The sequence below is a fragment of the Rana temporaria genome, chromosome 5, assembly GCF_905171775.1.
Source record: "Rana temporaria chromosome 5, aRanTem1.1, whole genome shotgun sequence".
Lineage (NCBI taxonomy): Eukaryota > Metazoa > Chordata > Amphibia > Anura > Ranidae > Rana > Rana temporaria.
This window is the reverse complement of record NC_053493.1, coordinates 289,641,419-289,661,440: the sequence shown is the minus strand read 5'-3', so window position 1 is coordinate 289,661,440 and position 20,022 is coordinate 289,641,419. Positions and strand designations below refer to the sequence as shown.

The following is a 20,022-nucleotide window of genomic DNA, read 5'->3' as shown; positions in this document are numbered from 1 at the left end:
GAAGAAGCGGTAAATACCGCAAAACCGGTCGAGGTCACCGACTCTCTGCATTTTGACACAGTTGTTTTTTTGCTCTCTGATGTGCAATGTGGGGCCTGTCCCTAAATGTCATTTTATTGTATTTGTTTTATGTTGAATAAATATTGTTATTTTTTATCATACCGTTTCCTATCAGTGCCGTGAAAAGTCCCTACCAAAATCCCTTTCCCTTGTCCTTTTGACCTAACAATTGATATTCATTGGTCTCAAGCAGCCGACGTTATCGAAATTACTTTGGTCTTATTGTTCTACATAAGAAGTGGAAAGAAAATGACAAATGGTTTTCAACATCTTTTTACAAATAAATATGTGAAAAGTGTGGCGTGCATTTGTATTCAGCCCCCCTGAGTCAATAATTTGTATAACCATCGTTCGTTGCAATTACAGCTGCAAGTCTTTTTATGAATGTCTCTACCAGCTTTGTGCATCTAGAGAGTGACATTTTTGCCCATTCTTCTTTGCAAAATAGCTCAAGCTCTCAGATTGGATGGAAAGCATCTGTGAACAGCAATTTTCAAGTCTTGCCACAGATTCCCCAGTTAGATTTAGACCTAGATTTGACTGTGACATTCTAACATGTAAATATGCTTTATCCTAAACCATTCTATTGTAGTTTGGCTGTATGTTTAGTACATAAATTTGGAATAAACTGTTACCGCAAACACTGGTACTACCGAACACTTAAAAAGCGGGCAGTGTATATGTCTAGAAAACAGTCACAGTTTTATAGTCCATATAGTGGTAAAAATTAACCAGTCCTAAAAAGAAAGGAGATGGGAAGATGGTGGGCGGCAGCTGTCCTCAGAGAAAAGCCAACGCTGTTAGGGGAAGACAAGGAAACAAAAAAGTGCAATATGTCAGATACTATGTTTAATCTCAAAAGAAATGCACTTACAATACACAATTACAAAACAGGCTCATCAGGGTCTCATGTCTATCTAGATCCACAGATATGCAGGCAGGGAGAGAAATCCATCCTGTGGCCACCAGGAGACAGCCAGGTTCAGCGTGGAGGTGCAGATGATGACGGTACCAGAGAGCGGGACCAGGGAGAGCACCGGAAGGAAGGTGAGACTAGAAACAACAGGCTACGCGCTCGAAAACAAGCTCCTTCTACAGGCCTAATCGAGTAGAGACTGAGACTGGACCATGAGACCTTGATGAGCCTGTTTTGTAATTGTGTATTGTAAGTGCATTTCTTTTGAGATTAAACATAGTATCTGACACATTGCACTTAGGTGGCGCTTCCCTTTTTTGTTTCCTTGGCTGTGTGTTTAGGGTCATTGTCCTGTTGGAAGGTAAACCTCCGCCCCAGTCTCAATTATTTTGCAGACTCTAAAAGGTTTTCAACTAAAGGCCCATACACACGATCAGACTTATTAACAACAACGGTTCGACAGATGTGTTTTATCGGACAATCCGACAGTGTGTATGCTCCATCGGACAATTGTTTTAGTTTTTTCATTGGAAAAATGTTCGCTGTGAATGCTCTCAAAATTTTTGACAACAAATGTCCGATGGAGGATAATCCGATAGTGTGTACACAAGTCCATCGGACTAAAGTCCAAAGTACAAACATGCATGCTCAGAACCAATGCTAAACATCAGCCAACAATAGCAGAAGTTGCCACAAGAATGGTGCTAAACAGCTGAAGAACCACGTGGTTTGGTGAAAGTTGGCTGAAAATGTTCTGCCGTGTGTATGCAGAACAAGTTCACGGCCAACGCCCATTCGGACCAAAATCTACGGAAAAGTCAGATGGAAGTGCGATCGTGTGTATCAAGCTTTAGATTTTATCCTCACAACATGATGCTGCCACCACCATGTTTCATGGTGTGTTCAGGGTGATGTGCAGTGTTTGTTTTCAACCACACATAGCGTTTTGCTTTTTGGCCAAAAAGTTCAATTTTGGTCTCATCTGAGCACCAGAGCATCTTCTATCACATATTTGCTGTGTCCACCACATGGCTTCTCGCAAACTGCAAACGGGACTTCTTATGGCTTTCCAGTGGCTTTCTTCATGCCACTCTTCCATAAAGGCCAGATTTGAGGAGTGCACGACTAATAGATGTGCTGTGGACAGATTCTCCCACCTCAGCTGTGGATCTCTGCAGCTCTTTCAGATTTACTATGGGCCATTTTGCTGCTTCTCTGATTAATGCTCATTGCTTGACCTGTCTGTTTAGGTGGACGGCCATGTCTTGGTAGGTTTACAGTTGTGCCATAGTCTTTCCATTTTCAGATAATGGATTGAACATTGCTCTGAGATGTTCAAAACTTTGTATATTATTTTATAACCTAACCCTGCTTTAAACTTCTCCACAACTTTATCTCTGACATGTCTGGCATGTTCCTTGGCCTCCATGATGCTGTTTGTTCACTAAGGTTTTCTAACAAACTTCTGAGGGCTTCACAGAACAGCTCTATTTATACTGAGATTCAATTAGACACATGTGGACTCTATTTATTAATTAGGTCTCGGAAGGCAATTGGTTCCACTAGATTTTAGTTAGGGGTATCAGAGTAAATGGGGCTAAATACAAATGCACGCTATGCTTTTCAGATATCCATTTGTAAAAAAAAAATGAAAACCATTTATCATTTTCCTTCCACCTCACAATTATGTGCCACTTGCTCTATCACATACAATTCCAATAAAATACATTTACGTTCTAGGTTGTAACATGACAAAATGTGAAAAAAGGCAAGGGGTATGAATACTTTTTCAAGGCACTATAAGCTTACCTGTAGGTAAGAAAAAATTCAAAGGCTTACTACCACTTTAATGGCACCCCACACACAGAGCTTTTTTTCTCAGAAAATAGATGCAGGAACTCAACCACGACCCGTTCAGATTTCAAAAACAGTAGAAGGGTCTTAAAGGGGCATTAAATACCAGGATTACATTATAAACAGAGTGCAGAGTTCAGGGGGTTACACACAGAGTGCAGAGCTGTCACTTGTAAACACAGAAACCAGACTTCTGTGTTTACAAGTGATTGTGGTGAGCAGGCACCAAAGGGTCTGAGCCAAAGGTGGTGGAACTGAGTTCCCCCAAGTTCCCCCTGAAAAAAAGCCCTGCCCACACATCTCCTGAGTGGCAGCATATTTTCCCGTGCAGGTGGTTTTGGCTGCGGGAACAGGTGTGGTCCCGCAGCAGCAATCAACCGCACAGGTGTTAACCTAGCTTAAATACCCAGTTTTCAGGGGTGAGTGCACCTATCTGACAGATACTTATCTGGATGAAAAATAAATGTAGCTGGTGTGCACCAACCTGTAAATAAAAGCTAAAAAAAAGCTAATTTTTATTCAGAGAAATATAAAAATATGTGTCCAATTACTCTACTTGCCACATCTAAAGATGCTAACTATGGGGAACATATTCTTACAAAACTGTAATATCTCATATTAGAAATAATGTAGCAATTATTGCATTTGTTACTGTCATCATTATTGCCTCCTAATGGTATTCACAACTGAAAAGTGATTATAGAGAAAAACATACAGTTCTGGTAATGTAACTACAAGTGCTGCTGTGATTATGAACCAGATTCTGTGTGCACCCTATTGAATAGCTACAGCCATTTTTGTATTTGCTTAATTCTAATTTCCTTTAGCCCTGTTGATAGAAGGTAACGATATAGATACGTTTTTACTCCTCTCAGGTACAGGCGATCCCCTACTTACAAACATCCGACTTACAAACGACTCCTACTTACAAACGGAGGGGGATAAAAGGAAGTGAGCGGAAATTCTCTCCTGTTATGCCCCGTACACACAATCAGAAATTCCAACAGTAAAAACCAACAGTAAAAGTCTGATGTGAGCTTTTGAGCGAAAATTCCGACCGTGTGTATGCTCCATCGGACTTTTGCTGTTGGAATTTCCGCCAACAAAAGATTGAGGGCTGGTTCTCAAATTTTCCGACAGAATTTTTTTTCTATCTTCTGTAGCAATTCCAACGCGCAAAATTCCAACGCATGCTCGGAAACAATTCGATGCATGCTTGGAAGCATTGAACTTAGTTTTCTCAGCTCGTCGTAGTGTTGTACGTCACCACATTCTTGATGGTCAAAAGTTCAGAGAACTTTTGTGTGACCGTGTGTGTATGCAAGACAAGCTTGAGCGAAATTCTGTTGGAAAAACCATCCAAGTTAATATGGGAAAAAAGGTGTCTCCACTGATGCTTGTCATCTTTAATCCCTATCTATGTTCCAGCGTAAGCTAGTGCAATGACCACTGCCACAGGTTGTTTGTTTAAGGGTGGCTCCTTTGTCTTGCATCAATAGAAGCACACATTCACAAAGCCTAGGATAGCAAGGCACTCCCATGCTCCCGCCTCCTACCCCTCCTCCTCCCTTCTCCAAGCTAACAGAGGATCAGGTTTCCCTGCACATGAATGAGCAATTAATCCTTGCATTGCAGGTGAAACCCCACTGTTAGGGATATGTTTTCATTTGCCCGGAGTCGGGCTTGAAGCTAAAAACACTAAGGCCCCGTACACACGGCCGAGGAACTCGATGTGTTTGGCACGTCGAGTTCCTCGGCCAGTTCAGCCCTGAAGCCGCCGAGGACCTCGGCGGGCCGAGAGCTCCCATAGAACAACGAGGAAATAGAGAACATGTTCTCTATTTCCTCGCCGAGGTCCTCGTCGGCTTCCTCGGCCGAAAGTGTACACACGGCCGGGTTTCTCGGCAGAATTCAGCCAGAAACTCGGTCGGAAGCTGAATTCTGCCGAGGAAACTGGTCGTGTGTACGGGGCCAAAGGCCGCGTACACACGGTCAGTCAAAATGGACTGATCGTGTGTACGGGGCCTAAGGGTTTAACAGACCAAAGGTTTGGCAAATAAAAACAGTCAGTCCTAATCCAAAAAATTACAGAGCCTGCATTTTTGAGTTGATCAAAGGAAGTGTAGGGAAAATGTTTAGCATTCTTATGCTGATTATGTTTTTTTTTAGATTTTTATTATTCTTACAGGATTTATATAGCGATACCAGTTTGCACAACGCTTTACAACATTAGTGCAGACAGTTCAGTTATAATACAATTCAATACAGGAGGAATCAGAGGGCCCTGCTCTTTAACTTTTTGTAAAATATTTATTTCCAAAAAAACACAATGTAGATCATCAGTCTTATCTGTTACAAACAGTAATTTCTAAATAACTTAATTGTCATGTGGAAGTTACGTTTCTCAATTAAAAAATCTGAAATCTGGTCATCAACAATATTTTCCTTTACTCAGGTTTTTTTCAATGTTTTATTTTTATTTTTTTACCTAGTATATTCGTTACTGCTAAATTGACAAATATCAAGATCACAAAAATAAAGAAGAACCCTACAAATAAATATTGCTGTAGCTTAGTATATGGCATAGATTTATCATAATTTAAGAAACATTTCAACTTTTGCTGGGCAAACTAAAGGCAACATGGTATGCAATGTCCCTTGTGTATAATATTTATGATAAAGTATTAACAAGAATTCAGTTTTTTCAACATTTTGCTTGTTATTTTAGAGTATGGTTAATTTGTTCTCTTTACAACATTTAATTCGGCATTAAAAAAATGATGCCGTATGCATATGTGGTCTAGAAATTCTGGATCTAGAAAATATGAAATACATTTGGTGTAGTGGTCTTATAAGGAATTATAGATTGAATTTCTCAGAATAGGGAACTGAGTCTTTGAACTATAAAGGGCTTAAAAGCTCTGTCCAGGCTCTCCAATTACGAGGAATGTTAAACATGTTAAATAGTTATTCACAATTATTTAGAGCCTAATTTTAAATAAGTCTCTTCTTTTTGATTGGTTTCAGTTTCTTGCGACTCTATATTATACTGAAAAAGGCATAAATGAAATGTATACATAAGTAACATTTTAAAAATGCCAAGGGTTCCTGAAATATTACAGTCTTTTAGCTTTGTGATATTTAAAATACACTGAATTTCCCTAAAACCCTGCTAGCGTAAAATATTGGACCTAGTTGAAAGGAGGCAATAACTGTCTGATTCTATTCCAAACAGTTCTGAATTGTATGGCAGCTGCTATTTCTTACACATAATGAGCACTCTTGACAATGTCTGAGATGTATTTTGCTTCTATAACTGAATTTGTCAAGTAAAAACTAATGTACTTACATAAAGTACACAGTAGAGATATTCTTGAACTTTCTAGTACTTTTTAGTACCACTATTGCCCATATATCTTTTACTATATCATACTAGTACATATGAATTGTATTACATCATTTAAAAACTAGAGTTGATCCTGAAATTTGGATGACTTTAGAATCTGAATGAATGTTATGAATTCAGATGTCCCAAGCTAAAATTTGAATTTTCATGTTTGGATTCCCAAAAAACATCTGAAAGAAAGACACCAAAGACTGCTCCAAATGGTGTTTATGCATTATATCTTCTGCCAGCTCCCAGGTTGGTTTTTACCCCATCATCTTACCAGGAGGAGCTACTGTGAGCTTATTAAACCATTCTGCACAATTTACATAATTGGATTCCCAATTATATCAATGGGACTTCCAGTTTAGACTACAGCTGATCAAACTTTTCAGAATATGCCTAGATATAAATGATAGAATAGGATACATTTCTTGATATGTGTATTGTGCACAATTTGTGTACTAATTTTTTACATCTTTCACAACAGCCCTTGGAACTCTGTCAGCATTTTGTAACCCCCACCTATAAATTCAGAAGCCGCTGATGTCAAAGCACAGAAAATGTGCCTGGAAAATTGTGTCCTTGGAACTGTCCTTTATAAATAATTGTCAAAAGCAAGATAAAATTAAATTTTCCACAGACACACTTTATATTATTAATTGTAGAAGACTATAGCTTTAAATGCAAAAAGGGCCTGTTAAACAGTGTTTTCCAAATACTTGTAAGTGGTGCGCAACCATTTCAAGCTTTGATGCCATAGATCCTACACTATTTCATTTTCTCATGTACTGCCATTTCACACCACTGTAAGCGTTTGTGTTTATAAGCATTCTAGTGAAATGCTGTAGTGTATGTGAAGGGAGAATACATTTGACATGAAAAGGCTGTACTTGACCTGCTTTGTCTGCAGTTCGAATGCACTTTAATAGAACAGAAATGCAGCGCAATGCACACCGTAGCCGCTGAACTGCCATGTGTACTGCTCAATTAAAGACAATAGGTTTTGCTGACCTGCATTTGACATGCATTCCAGATGCACTTCAAACACAGAAGAACAATGCTGATCAATATAAACCTTAATGATACTTTTTCTGTTTTGTTTTCCCCCTCTCAGTCACATTTCAAACACATCAAAGGAATTTATAATTTTTCTTGCTCTTTGTTCTTAATCTCTGTAATCCAGTAAGTGTCTGACAGCTAAACAGTCCTCTCCAAAATGACATTTTCTGTCAACCCTGTTGTCAATCTCTTTCCCTACTCTCTGAACATAGGATTTTATTTACAGTTCAAATAATCTACTTTAGATACAGTTAAGATGTGTCATTAATTGAAAAGATGTGGAAAAGATGTTATGACATCTTTTAACCATGTCTCTTAATATGACTAACCAATGTTTCAGAACTCTGTAAATGCTTTGTTCAGTTGTACATGCTTTACTTCCTTCACATTGGGTGTTTTCTATCTATGACTGCTTGGGTTTCATTACTTACTTGAAGATTCATTACTTACTAATACATTTGATATAAAATCGTATATCTCATTGCAGCTGCATAATTATTCAAGGCTAAGCATAGGGCTGCATTTGCAATACATTTCTCATGGGTGAAGTCTTGTACACACGCTCGGTTTTCTCGGCAAGAACCAGAAAGAAAACTGCTGGCAGAGCTTTCTTGCCGAGTAAACCGTGCGTGTGCCCAGAATCTAGACGAGAAAAATAGAGAACTTGCTCTCTATTTTCTTGTTGTGATTCTCTGCTGAGAAACCCGAGCATCTGTATACTTACCTGTCGCCGTGGAAACCAGCGCATGCTCGAAATGACTTTGACGCATGCGCGGTAGCTTCCAAAGCATAGGTAGGGTGTAGCAAGATGGCGGAGACGGCATAGAATGTGACGAGTGCATGCTAATCATAGTCGATGACTTCACTGCGTTCGTGACATTCAAAAGAACAATGGTTCTTTTGAATGAAGTGTGTGTACACTGGGCCGGCAAGAGAATTTTGTCAAGAATCTCATCAGGAAAAACAAAGTTTTTTCCTGACGAGATTCTGGGCCGTGTGTACAGGGCTTGAGACTCTTCAGCACCAAGATAAGATTAGTCAGCACTAAAGCATGGGGTTTTCTATGTGTATTCTCATTCTCAGTCTTTTACTTTCTCCGGTTACCTTTAGATGTTTGTGTAAACCCAAAAAATGAATTCAGTACGTAATGGTGAAAAGGCTGTAAATAATTATGGGGCTCTCTGCAATTAAGTCTGCTCGGTCATAGATTGTATAGCCAAAATGTAATTTGCTTCCAGCTTTACTTCTTGACCTATCCTTTTAAATTACACAATACTTTATGTGCAAAAAAGAGGTAGGACAGTCTGAACAGGATTCATGTGCCTGCCTATAGACATAAAGTTGTCTTTTTGATGTGCCGTATGTACATTTGTTTAAATTACACATTGTTCTATAGTAATCCCTATAGTTATGAAATTAAAGACTGTACTGTAGACTTTATTTTTCATTAGAAAATTACCTGGACAAGCTGTCATGCGAAGCAGCAGAATCTGCACTATCCATTCTTTTACTGGAGATTTTGCCATTGTTTGCATGAGATGATTTTGGATCAGGCTCATCATCATCTCTGTCTAGTCCTGACTCCTTTGAAAGCGCCATCATGATGTGGTTTTGATAATACATGTGAATGCTTTCTCGAGTAGGAACATTACCCTAAAAAGTAATGTATTTATTTATCACAATGAATTGGTAAAAGACAGTTTTCGCAAATAAAATAACCGTTGTGTATGATACACACACATACAGTATATGCTATATATATATATATATATATATATATATATATATATATATATATATATATATATATTATATATACATTTTTTTTTTACTTTTGTTGATGTAATAGTCTGCTCACCAGTATGGAAATTAATTAGGGTTGATGTGCCAAAAGAGTAAAGAGTTTTGACTTAACAAAACAATGTTCAATGCACTTACCAAATAACCTGAAGCTCTGTTCAATTCAATCAAAAATATATATTTTTCCTTTTAATGTAAATGAGTATTCAAAGCAAACAAACTACTACTACAAGTCAACTTACTTTTTAATGGACCAGCGTATACTGTATATATTTTTTTGCTATCTGAACATTTGTTTCTCTAGTAAATCATCCCTAATGAATCAAAATACTTGTGAGACTAGTACTTGGCAAAAGTGAACATTCAAGGCAAATTCACACGCTGCATTGTAAAACGGCTGTTACCGCTAGGACACACCTGCCTGTCACACTGCAACGCAGCCTGGAGCTGCGCTTAAAACATGCTGCGATAAAAGGCACAATCGCATGAAGCTGTACAGCAGTGGAATGCATCACACTGCTGTGCAGCAACATGAATGTAGTGTACTGTTGTAGACTACAAAAAAAAATTGCCCAAAAAAAAAAAGGGTGTGTGTGATTCACTGAATTGTGCAGTTAGGATCGGTTAAGCACTTGTCAGCTCTCCGTTATTGTGTGAATTTGCCCTTGTGTTACTAAGTGAAGAGCCTCTACTAATTTAGTAATTGATTGCCGATTACCTTTTTAATCTCCCTTGTCAGCATACAGCGCTCTATCCTTAGTACTGTTGAGATATCAATGTGCCCTCGTGAAATGGAATTGAGCCAGGCAGTAAAGCTATCAAGTGAGGCAAGGAAAAGGACCCACGTAAACTTCAAAATGTTGAATACCCTTTTAATGATGTTATCTGTAAGTCAAGATAAAGTATGATTTTTAAAGATTAAGAATAATACCTAAAAAATACGTTAAGAATGTTGAAATCACAAAAGCCCGACTTTGCACACATCTTAAAAGCCAAAGTTACGTTATAATTACAGTCTGTGAAGTATAATTACACCAAAAGAATTTTCACCTTTAATTTACCTTCTTTTAAACTCTTATCTTCCTTTCTTTCATGCTAGTATGTCAGCAGAGACCTGCATCAACTTCTCTGTTCACTGGGGTCTTGAAAGTTTACAGTAGTTCAGTAAATGAAATAACTATTTTCAGTAATGTTCATATATCAGAAGAAGGAGATATATGACACACCGCCTAGTTATATGTCAGGTTGTAATTTTTCACTCATGTATCATGTCTTTAGGTACTGCAAATATATAATTACTGTAGCTCTTTCACCTCCTTAGTCAAGTGATTTACTTCTGACATACTACATAGCCAGTTTCACCATTTCAAGTTTAGCTTTGCTGCTTCCTGTTTCAACCCTCTGTTCAGTGGACACCCCAATTCATTGTCCATTGTGTCCAAGTGACATAGAAAACTGAAACAACTTTACTAGTAAATAGGTCACAGGTTATCCTATGTGGTAGGGGTTTGTGAATAACAAGGATATCTGAACAGAATTGCAATATACCCTGTTTACCTGATAATAAACCTTACCCCAAAAATAAGACCTAGCGTGATTTTTGGGGATGGCTGTAATACAAGCCCTACCCCGAAATAAGCCCTAGTTAAAGTGATTGTAAAACATGTAATCCGTTTTGTAAAAATATTATATAGTGTGCAGTGTGTCTCCTTTTGAAACTTTATTGTGGAAAATACCTTATTTACAGCAATGCTGTGTGCACACGTGACCCATCGGAGATCTTCTCCTCTCCTCCTGGCTGTCGTCAGTGACCCCTCCCTCTGAAGTGCTCAGAGCGGGGCTGACATCAGCAGGATTCTCGGCCCATACCACTGCAATATTCGGAGCAGGGAAAAAGATCTCCGGCGGGTCACGTGAGCGGCCAGCGGCGCTGGAAATAAGGTATTTTCCACAATAAAGTTACACAAGGAGACACACTGTACATTATATAATTTTTTTACAGAGCGGATTACATAATTTTAAAGGACTTTAACCAAGGTTTTAGAATTACAGAATTTCATAAGAGAGGGGTAAATGACACAGCACAAGCACTGTGCTGTCTATCATGCTTTAAAGGATCAGGATATTATTGTTATTATTATTGATTTTTGATTAAGATGACATGACTGTATTAGAATAAATGTAGATTATTGTACATACCATACAAAATAAGACATCTCCTAAAAATAAGCCATAGTGTGTTTTTTTGGACAACATTTATATAAGACCCAATCGTATTTTCAGGGAAACATGGTAGTTCCCATATATGTACCTTGACTGTGGATTTGGCTGTTTACATTGGCTTCTATAGGCTGTAAAGTTTTCAACTCATTCTGATAGTTTAACCACTTAAGGACCGCCGCACGACTATATACGTCGACAGAATGGTGCGGCTGGGCACATGGACATATATATATGTCCTCTTTAGGAGCCCAGCCGTGGGTCGCGAACACAGCCCGAAGCTCCGTGACCGCTGGTGTCCCGCGATCGGGTCACAGGAGCTGAAGAACGGGGAGAGGTGTAAACACACCTTCCCCGTTCTTCTCTGTGGCAGTGGCAGTAATCCTCTGTTCCCTGATATAGGGAATGACAATCACTGATGTCACACGTCCAGCCCCGCCTCCCTACAGTAAGAAACACACATGAGGTCACACTTAACCCCTACAGCACCCCCTAGTGGTTAACCCCTTTACTGCCATTGTCATTTTCACAGTTATCAGTGCATTTTTATAGCACTTTTTGCTGTGAAAATGACAATGGTAATTTTTTGACAAAAATTTGTCAAAAGTGTCCGATGTGTCCGCCATAATGTCACAGTCACGAAAAAAAACGCTGATCGCCTACATTAGTAGTAAAAACTAAATTATTAATAAAAATGCCATAAATCTATCACCTATTTTGTAAACGTTATAAATTTTGCGCAAACCAATCGATAAACGCTTATTGCGATTTTTTTTTACCAAAAATAGGTAGAAGAATACGTATCAGCCTAAACTGAGGAAAACATTTTTTTTATATCTTTTTTGGGGATATTTATTATAGAAAAAATAAAAAAATCTTGAATTTCTCTCAAAATTGTCACTCTATTTTTGTTTATAGCGCAAAAAATAAAAACCGCAGAGGTGATCAAATACCACCAAAAGAAAGCTCTCACAAAAAGGGGCAAGGTCCTTAACCTGCATAATGGTCCGGGTCTTAACCGGTTAACAAGCATAACAGCTGATATCTGGTATTTTATTATTATCAAATATGTGTGTTATCAATGAACATCATTAAATCTAAATGGACTTATTTAATCCACATAAGAAAAAAGACCCAGATAAGAGTTTGTTAATTAGGATTAGAATTTGGGAAAGCTAATCAGCATTTTTTACCCTAAGGAGTCTAAAAAGTAGGTTCACTATTTTTTGGAAATTAGAAAGGACCCTTTACACAGCTTTCATGAAGATATATTAACTTAGTTTATCTAATGGCCTAAAGCAGTCAATGCAGAACCACATTTAACACATAATTTTCTTTAAAATTGTCTTAAACTGACTTTAATTCAAATCCTTAAAGCTTTCTTTGTGTGTGATTGTTTATCCAGTAACCGACTGTTACGTTCTAACATGTGGCTTTTGTGGTATTACTAAACACACTGACTTTAAGTATTTTTCCTATAAGTTTTAGGGTAATGACCTTTGTACTAACCAAACTCTTGGAAGGCTACCTAGGATTTCTGCCAAACTTTTAACATTAAGATGCACAAATGCCTATGTGTAAAATATAGTAGCCCTTAAAATATAGTAGCCCTTAAACATAACTATATATAGCAATGAACAGCAAGTACTGCTTATGATTAATAGATAGTAGCAGAAAAAAAAGTCACATTATATTAGTTAATAACTACTGTAAAGGTCTTTACCTTTGGGGCACTATAAATCTTAGATATATTTAAGTGACTTTGGAGGTAGTCTTTATTACGGTAAATCTTTGCTTGGAGGCTGTATGATGTAACAGAAAGGCAATATGAACAGGGGCTAAACCATAGATCATGTACATGTTTGGAGTGTTCAGATGGGCACTAAGAAGATGTCACATTATTAACTCTTATTATCTTTTCATTAGTTTCCTAAATAAGAATTCCAGGCATGGTATATTTTTACAGTTACATTGGGCCAGCTTGGGTTAATGTGACTATGTATATACCATACTTGGCCTATGCCCCTGGAAGCTGGAAATCACTAAAGCAGACACTCCTACTCTACTTTGCTTCTGGGTCCTGTGCTGAGTGGCCAACCTGATACATTGTGAATAAAGGAGGTTGATGACCCGACACAGGCGCCATTCAGAGAATGTTTTGCATCCTTTGAATGACTGCAGAGCGTATTTCGGATTGGAAGACATGAAGAACAGGGACAGTGACGTCACACTCTCAACCTTGTAGAATCAGAGAATGCTTTTTATTCATGCAGAGGATGAAAAGCATTCTCTGAATGAGGGGGAAGTAGGGGGAAATGAGCAGTAAAATACCTCTGATCTGCAACACTACACTGGCATTTTGGTCTTGGTCCGTATGAATGTCTTTAGGCATCAATGAGGTTAGAACAAGAATTAACAGCAAGAGTTCAGCAGGCAGAAATGTGTTATGTTTTATTATATAGTAATACACAGTAAAACCTTGGTTTGAGAGCGTTTTGCAAGACAAGCAAAATGTTTAATACATTTTGCCTTGATATACAAGCGATGTCTTCATATAAGAGTAGCGTCATGTTACAACTGAGTATAAAAAAGAAGAGAGGAGCCTCTTAGTGTAGCAATATGGTTACATTTAATGAAGGTACAACATTAAGCAACTTATTGCTACACTTAGTGGTTTCTCTCTTCTCTTTTATACCCTGTAAAAAAAATGCTTTGATATACAAGTACTTTGTATTACAAGCATGTTTCTGGAACGAATAATGCTCGCAAATCAAGGTTTTACTGTATAGGTAATATTGGAATAATAATAACTTATAAATAACTAAATAACTAAATAAAATCATATAATCATTATACATTTGCACATAACATATTCTGTCAGCACCATACATAACTTGGTAATATAAACACTATCCTCTTCAACCTACCTGGACCATCTGACTTTTTTTTGCCACGATCTTCTTCTTTATCTTCACATTCTATAATAATGTGACCTGAAAGATACCACATATTAATGTTTTTTTTTGTATATAGTTATTTTCTATAAAGTGAAAGTATAATTTATAAATACACTTCATCATTATTTATAGTAACTTTATACTATACTAATAAAATCCTATAATATTTTATTAATATTCCTTATAAATTGTAATACTCAAGTAAAAGAGAGCTAGGTAAATAATAGGTAAATAATATTTTCAGTCTGTGTTAATTTAAAAATAAAATATTTGTATGTATAATTGTATAATTTGTAATGATATATTTTAATGGGGTAACTTTATTTGTAAATTCTACTTACTGCCCTGAAGTGCTACAAAGTGCGTGTGCTTTAAAGTGACACTATCACCTTGCCCATTGTCTCTCTAAAGGGCTACACAACTCCTTTAAGCCTGTTGCACACTACTGTATTCTTTTTTTTATGGAAAACAGGTGTATAGGCGCTGCAACCTTCCGACATGACTAAGGTCTAACGTCCAAAATGTGTAGGCTGTTTAAAAGCTGTGTACATGCATTTAATAAAAAAAATAAAAATTTTGGATGTCATCCTGAGTGCTGACCATCCCTTTTCTTTATTCTGATTAGTTTTTTATGTTCAACCCAGCAGGTTGAATAAAAAAACTGTCCTCTCCGGCTGCTGTACTAATGATGCAATGTTAATACATTGATCTCCACCGCTGAGCTGTTGTGTTCTGACAGGGGGACAGCTCCCCCGCCAGAACACTCTTGTCAGCACTCTCAGTCATTGGCTGAGAGCACTGATCGAGAGTGGGTTGGCTGCTGGTTTTCCAGCATGCTTGTCAGACAGAAGCCAGCTGAACACACTGGCCGAATATCGGCTGTTTTTTATTGAACAAGTCGATGTCGGCTGGCATTTAGCCCATGTGTACAGGGGCTTTATACTCACCTCACAAGCACACTTTCCTCCTCCATAGCTGTCCACAATACCTGGCACTTGAAGATATGGAGAAGCATGAGACCTTCCTTCCTATAAGACTATTCTTGTCTAGCAGCCAACTGGTAAGAGTGAAGTATAAGTGGGTTGCCAACACTACTTATTTTAGTGCTGGCTCACTGCATTCAGAAAATGCTCCTAATAAGCACATTACATTCAACTAAACAACCTTTTGACTGGGTGTGATTATTTGCATATTAAATTAAAACTTTAGTATATATGTGCAATCTCTAATAAAAACATTGTTGCTTTGTAACTCTGATGTATCTAAAAAAGCCTATTGATTATATATTGATGTTTTGATATGGTGAGCTGTACCTTCTGAGGTTGCCTTGCGTCTCATTTCCCTCTGTTTTTCTTCTTTGCTTTCCATACGCCTTTGTCTCAGGGCTGTTTTAGGATCTGTAATCCAGGCTTGATAAATAAACTAAAACAAACACAACTGTTTTAATGAAATATCAATATTACATAGGAAACGGATAGTTATATATATATTCTAATATGGAAACTGGTCAGTCGATATCTGGGTAGGATAATCAATCAAGATATAGGAAGAATGCTTTGTTCTGTAAATATTGATACTATTGAGTTGATTTACTAAAGGAGTTCAGTATTTTTACTTTGCAAGTGGATGCTTAGAGAATTAAGTGAAACTCAAGCACTTAAATTATTAAATTATGTGTACGCATCCCATTTATTTTCTACCACATGGGCACTCAAAGTTAACACACATAACATATGCAAGTGAACATTCATTTTTACATAATTTACTCCTTTATCAAATCCACCCATTTGGGAGTCTTGCCAATAAAATATTAACTCTACCAACAATATCTGCACTGTAGTTTAGGGAACTGAACCAATAGTGACAAATTAACCTCCCTAGCATTAATCCAGAGTGTGGCTCGAGGTGAATTTTCAGTACCAAAAGCGGTAACCCCGAGCCACACTTGTACAGGTTACTTACCTTGTCCCCTGGATCCTGTGATGTCTCCCCGCTGTGTGTGCGAGCCGCCGTGTCTCGCTCGTTTCACAGTGCCGAGCTCCGTTCCCTGCGAGCACTGCGACGCACGGGGACAGAGTTCGGCACCAAATTCAAAAAGTGAAAAACACAGTATACATACAGTACTCTGTAATCTTACAGATTACAGTACTGTATCAAATAATTACAGATCCTCTTTGTCCCTAGTGCTTTGTCCAGTGTCCTGCATGCAGTTTTATATTATAACTACTGTTCTTTCTGCCTGGAAACTTGAGATTGTCCATAGCAACCAAAAAGTGTCCCTTTATGTCAAAAGTGCTTTTAGACCAGCTAGAGAACAGCGATAATAAATTAGAATCACTTTCAGAATTGAGCGATAGTGATTTGTGGGGAAATTCATCATCAAACACTGAAAGTAATGACAGTGTTTTTGATTTGATTACATTATTGAATCATTTTTATTATTATTTGTTATAATTATTTATTATATAATAATTAATGATTTCGTGTTTCAAACTTTATCATACCCGGGATGTCTAATAGACTCTTGTTTGGACAGATTTAAGTGAGTTATTTCTAAGAATTACAGGCCTACAATATAAAACGCCAAATTTCCATGCAAAACATTGTACCGCTTTCAGCATCAAAAATCTGACATAATAATACCTCCAGGGAGGTTAAACCTTAAGGTCGTTAATAGCCTAAACCTAAAAACAAACATGTATTATATTTCAGCTTACTAGTTGCTTAGATGTACCGACTACATTTTTTTCAGGCTTCCCCCCTTTATTTTCACCTGGTATTCCTTAGAACAACACACTTCCTGTCCCTGAGTAGCTACCCAGGGAGTCAAGTTTGCCACCCAGGCTGAACTTAAAACATGTTTTCCTTTGTTCATCTCCGTTACATGGGGGTAATGAGAATAATTACATGAGGGTGATCAGATAAGTAGTTTACACAAGAAATATAACATTGATTTTCCTTTTAGTTCATCTCACAGGAAGAGACAAAGACAAGACACCATGGCAAGATCAAAACTTATTTTATTGCTAAAAATGTTCCTGAAAAATGAAAACCAATGCAGCCATCACATCTAAGGCCTCGTACACACGACCGAGGAACTCGACGTGCCAAACACATCGAGTTCCTTGGCCAGTTCAGCCCTGAAGCCGCCGAGAACCTCCCATAGAACAACGAGGAAATAGAGAACATGTTCTCTATTTCCTCGCCGAGGTCCTCGTCGGCTTCCTCGGCCGAAAGTGTACACACAACCAGTTTCCTCGGCAGAATTCAGCCAGAAACTCGGTCGGAAGCTGAATTCTGCCGAGGAAACTGGTCGTGTGTACGGGGCCTAAGGACTAGTAGGTTGGAAATGCTTAATTTTTGTTTTTGAGTTTAGTTACACTTTAATCCAGGGTGTAGATAAAGAATCTGCCATGCAAAACATATATTCCCTAACTGAACTTTCTGGACTGATTTATAAAAGAAATATTCACCCAATCAAGGACAATACCCTGTAGCTGTTTGGATATTCATAGTTAAAGGCAGCTTCAATTTATTTAGTAAGATAAGTGAACATTCACTTTGTTATGTAAACTTTACGTCTGTTTACTAACCAAATACCAATATGTAGTCGCCAAGTTGCTAAATAGCTGCTTCCATCCAAATTTCCTTATACAAATTTTTGTTGTGTAAAAAGATTCTGTTTAAAAAGATACATTAACTTGGCAAGCACTGAAAATACTATAAAAATAAATATAAATAAGTAACCACCTACAAAAAGTATTTCATTATTAATACTATAATGAACATTTCCTATTTACCCTACATGTATTCCTTAGACATGATCTGCCCAAAGCATCTTGCTTGTCAAAAGCTTTTTTTCTATATAATAATTTCTGTGTACGTGGTACAGTCACATATTTTGTCTCTATGTTTGCATTTGTGCATGAGTTTGTGCATGAGTTTTTAAGGATTTTTAAAAACTTAGAACAAGCTAAAAATGCACTAAAAATGCACTAAAAGTGCGCTAAAAATGCGCTAAAAGTGCGCTAAAAAATGCACTATAACCTGCACAAGCTATAACCTGCAATAGAAAAATCATGGCAGGAAACTAAGTAACATAGCTATACGTTACACAGTTGCTTCTTTTAAAACTGCTTTTTATATTTTAAAGTACAAACTTAGTAATAATGAATAACTAACCGTTAATCTTTATTTATGCAGCTTACTAATATCATTTTATAAATACATATGTGCATTGAGAAGGTGCGTTCTGGTGACATAGGGGTGCTGCAAACCACAATTTAAATTGCCATATGTTTTATTAAATAGATCTCCCTTTCCTAATGCCTACAGGGGAACCTGCAATGAACAATAAATCTATTTCTATTCCCAATACTCTTCTGAAAATGCTAGATGCCAAACTCTTCTGCTGAGCCTATGGCCTTTCTACATTGGGAATAATATTGCAGGAATTTTTCCCATAAAAAGATTTGGTTTATTGCAGTGTGGAAGAGTTGAAATCTCTGTCAGTTTGTTGTTAGTGCTGTCCTCTTTCTGAAAATACTGCATTGCCCCCATGCTGGTCCTCTATCTTTACTGAAGGGTACAACATTTCAGAAACATTAATTCAGAATGATGTCAGACCAGCTGGTGTATATCAATTGTTCCAGACCAGTGATTTAGAAAATATTCTGGCCTGGCAAATAACATTTTCAAAAAAGATCATCAATGGCAGCCTTTATATTTATCTCACAAAATGCTTCCTAGAAGTTAAAAAATGTAGTTACTATCTTAGTTTTAATGATGATTAATTTCTGTGTATGTAGGTCTAATAGGAATGTCCAGACAATTTTACTCAAAGTGAGGTAGATTTACTAAAACTGGTGAACTCAGAATCTGGTGCAGCTGTTCATAGTAACCAATCAGCTTCTAGGTTTTATTGTCAAAGCTTAACCACTTGCCAACCAGCCACCGTAGTCATACTGCAGCAGGTCGGCTCTATTGCGCAAATCGCCATAGTTGTACATCGCTTTGTGCAATAGACACAGTGGACATGCACATGGTGCCAAAGACATGCACGCGGCGCAGCGTTGGAGCCGATGCCCATGTCCCCAGCCACCCCTGCGATTGCTCCAAAGAGAGCTAGAATGGGGATCTGTCAATGTAAACAAACAGATCCCGTTCTGTCAGGGGAGTACAGAGTGATTGTCTGTTCCTAGTGATTAGGAACAGCGATCTCTCTGTACTCCCAGTCAGTTCACTCCCCCCACAGTTAGAAACACCTCCCAGAGAACACATTCAACTGCTTGATCACCCCCTAGTGTTAACCTCTTTCCTGACAGTGTCGTTTATACAGTAATCAGTGCATTTTTATAGCTCTCTGATCGCTGCATAAATGTCACTGGTCACAAAAAGTGCCAAAAGTATCCAATCTGTCCACTGCAATGTTGCAGTCCCACTAAAAATTGCTGATCCCTGCCATTACTAGTTAAAAAACAAAAAGGCCATAAATATGCGCAAACCAATCAATAAACACTTATTGCGATTTGTTTTGCCAAAAATATGTGGAAGGATACATATTGGTCTAAACTGATGAAGAAATGTTTTTTTTAATTTTTTGGATATTTATTATAGCAAAAAGTAAAAAATATTGTTTTGTTTTCAAAATTTTCAGTCTATTTTGTTTATAGCACAAAAAATTAAAACCGCAGAGGTGATCAAATACCACCAAAAGAAAACTCTATTTATGGGAAAAAGGACATCAATTTTGTTTGGGTACAACGTTG

The 20,022-nt window shown here is 37.6% G+C and overlaps 1 protein-coding gene across 7 annotated transcripts in view; it reads right to left on the bottom strand.

Moving 5' to 3' along the window:
* The window catches only part of PIEZO2 (piezo type mechanosensitive ion channel component 2), a 432,615-nt gene that overhangs the window by 50,172 nt on the left and 362,421 nt on the right, over window positions 1–20,022 (bottom strand). For all 7 annotated transcript variants that reach the window (XM_040353951.1, XM_040353956.1, XM_040353950.1 and 4 more), the window contains 4 exons: window positions 15,568–15,676; window positions 14,225–14,290; window positions 9,796–9,962; window positions 8,737–8,930 (listed from right to left, as the gene is read on the bottom strand). In XM_040353951.1, the coding sequence (XP_040209885.1) occupies window positions 8,737–8,930; window positions 9,796–9,962; window positions 14,225–14,290; window positions 15,568–15,676 (536 nt within the window). The remainder of the gene's footprint in view (window positions 1–8,736; window positions 8,931–9,795; window positions 9,963–14,224; window positions 14,291–15,567; window positions 15,677–20,022) is intronic.